This window comes from Juglans microcarpa x Juglans regia, chromosome 6D (assembly GCF_004785595.1).
Source record: "Juglans microcarpa x Juglans regia isolate MS1-56 chromosome 6D, Jm3101_v1.0, whole genome shotgun sequence".
Taxonomy (NCBI): domain Eukaryota; kingdom Viridiplantae; phylum Streptophyta; class Magnoliopsida; order Fagales; family Juglandaceae; genus Juglans; species Juglans microcarpa x Juglans regia.
Window position 1 is genome coordinate 12,337,420 of NC_054604.1, and position 2,727 is coordinate 12,340,146.

At 36.8% G+C, this 2,727-nt stretch overlaps 1 protein-coding gene across 1 annotated transcript; it reads right to left on the minus strand.

Annotated features, from left to right (window-relative positions):
- Positions 1-1,727: 1,727 nt before the first annotated feature.
- LOC121235384 lies at positions 1,728-2,267 on the minus strand. Its single transcript, XM_041131732.1, has one exon. The coding sequence runs from the start codon at positions 2,265-2,267 to the stop codon at positions 1,728-1,730; it is 540 nt and encodes a 179-aa protein (XP_040987666.1).
- Positions 2,268-2,727: the final 460 nt, after the last annotated feature.

The following is a 2,727-nucleotide window of genomic DNA, read 5'->3' on the forward strand; positions in this document are numbered from 1 at the left end:
GGAGATCTTCTTTTCACCATACTTTTGGACAAGCACGTGATTGGTCCTCTTTTGGTACAAAGATCTTGCCCTTGCCGACCATCTCAAGGGTTTCTTACACAAGCTTCTCTTCTAGAAGCCATTAGGCGTGTAGCCTTCTTCCCTCCTTGTTCTTGCTCCTTTCCACCTCCCTTCCCTTATTTCCATCTAAATTCATCAAGTCCTATTCTTAACCTCATTGGATGTCAAACACCATGCATATATCTCAAGTTGGGCATGAGCCCTAATTGCATTGGGCTTCAAAACACTAATTTCCTACAACGCCGAAACTCTCATGGACTCTTAAAAAAATTACACAAAAGCCTAGAAAATCTTGGTCGTCACATATATTACTATGTATGATGATGGATAATATTAACATATCATATTAGTATTAGTATTATAGTAAATTCATATGTAGGTTTGTTAATAAATATATAGTATTATTAATTTATTAGTAGTATAGTCTTACATAATATATAACATCATAAATTTTCAAATTACACCAACCCGTTATCATATTAGTATAATAGTATTATAGACTAAAGTATATAATATAACTATAATATTATATTATGAGTAATAAATTATAATGTTTGATAAAATATAAAGTTAGACAATGTTACAAACATATATATGTATTATTGTATACAGTATAAATATATATTATAGTATATAATACATATAATCTCATTGTATATAACGTATGTTACATTTTAATCTAGTTTTATAGCATATAACATGTGCAATGTGTTACATATAAATTATAAGTGTGTTAGAGAGCTGCATGTGTGACATTTGTAGTTATCTTAGCCCTTAAATCTTTATATCCAAATCTGAGCCATTGATTCATAATTTACAGCCCTAGCCGGCCCCGCTTACTCGTAAGTCACATCTCATTTCTCCTTCTATCTTTCGGCCGTTTCACATAGTCACACTTCCTCACTTATTCTCTTAGCCATCGCGATTCATGAAACCCTAGCCTCCTACACTTCATCGCTTACCTCTTAATTTCCATGGAATGAAACCTTAAATCAAGGCTTGATTCTTGATTCTTGAAGACTTGCAGCCGTCAAGATTCAAGAATCCGAGAGGCTTCTATTGTGAATCTTGTGATACCAGCTACGACCACAAGAAACCCTAGCAGATGGAGCCGGCGGCCAAATCTTCAGGAAGCTATGACTGTAATCTCAATCTCAGAGATGGCAGTCGGGCCTTTACAGATGGGTCATTAAATACTTGCATTTATGACTCCCAACTAATTGAATCCCTGTTTTCGTGGTTCATGGTTCTCTATTTATATGTTTCGTCCATCCATTAGTTGATTAGCCAGGTTATTTTCCAATTGGGAGATTTAGACCTTTGGATCCACTTATATAGTTATCTGAGTATTTTCGAACCTCTGGTTCTCTCCTAACTCTTTCTAAATTCTAGTATTGTTGATCTAATCATATGATTCATGTTAGTAAGATCTGTACACCGAAGTGGTGTGACAGTGTGACAATGTTCTGCCATATATCAACATCACAACATATATGATATATGCATGCTTTTGTGACTGTCTCTGTCTATTACTCCAATCTATTCTATGAAAATGGATCTTTTATTTTTAATGGCATCATATGGGCTTTTGGCTCTTTTCCTATCTTGATCTTGCTATTGTTTTCACACTGCACTTTTTTTTTTAAAAAAATAAGCTAATTCATTCATCAAAACAAGTGCTGGATACAAGGAGGATAGTCCTCAATAAGTATACAATCATCTTGGCAACTAAGAGCAAACTTTGCCAAATGATGTGCAATTACATTAACTTCCCTATGGACATGTAGAACAGACCAGGAAAGAAACTTGGATAGCATGACCTTAATGTCTCTAATAACAAGACCAGTATCACTCCAACTATCCTCTTTGTGTTGAATAGCCTTCACCACAGATAGAGAGTCACCTTCAAGAATAATATGTTGTAATCCCAATTCTGCACAAAACGAAGAAGCCCTTCGAGCTGCTACAGCCTCACCAAGAAGTGGATTCGGGAACAAGTCCATCGATGAACACAATGATGCCATAACAGCTCCTTCTGAGTTCCTAACCATCACACCAATCCCCAACCTCGAGTTGCCTTTATCAATGGCAGCATCCCAATTAACTTTGAATACATCTAATGGAGGAGCAATCCACCTGTTGTTTTTAGGTGCTTGGATTTCCTTCTGTTTTGTCCCATTCTCCAGCCATAACTTGATGGAAGCCATCTTTGCTTGGACCAGCTTTGATACTTGAGAAGGGGGTTAGAATTGCTGGTCAAAGAGCCAGGTATTCCTTCTAAACCAAATAGCTTTTGCAGTGACAGCAAATTCAATGATCTCCAGAGGAGATAAGTGATCCATTATGGAGGTTAGAGTATCTTTAAATGATCCTTCAAGTAAACTTGATTTCTGAATTCTTTTTGAGCTCATAGACCATACATCCATTGAAGCACCACAGGACCAGATGGCATGAGTGACTGATTCTGGTTTAAGAGAGCAAATTGGACAGAGGGGTGAATCTACAATTTTTCTTTTGTGCAGATTCAGCTTAGTGGCAAGAGACTCACAAGCAGCTCTCCAAAGAAAGGATTTAGTGGCTTGAGGTGCTCGGATACCCCATACTTTGTTCTAGAATCTCGAATTGGGATTCTGAGTTGAAGATTGCCCCACTCTATCCTCTTTAAGT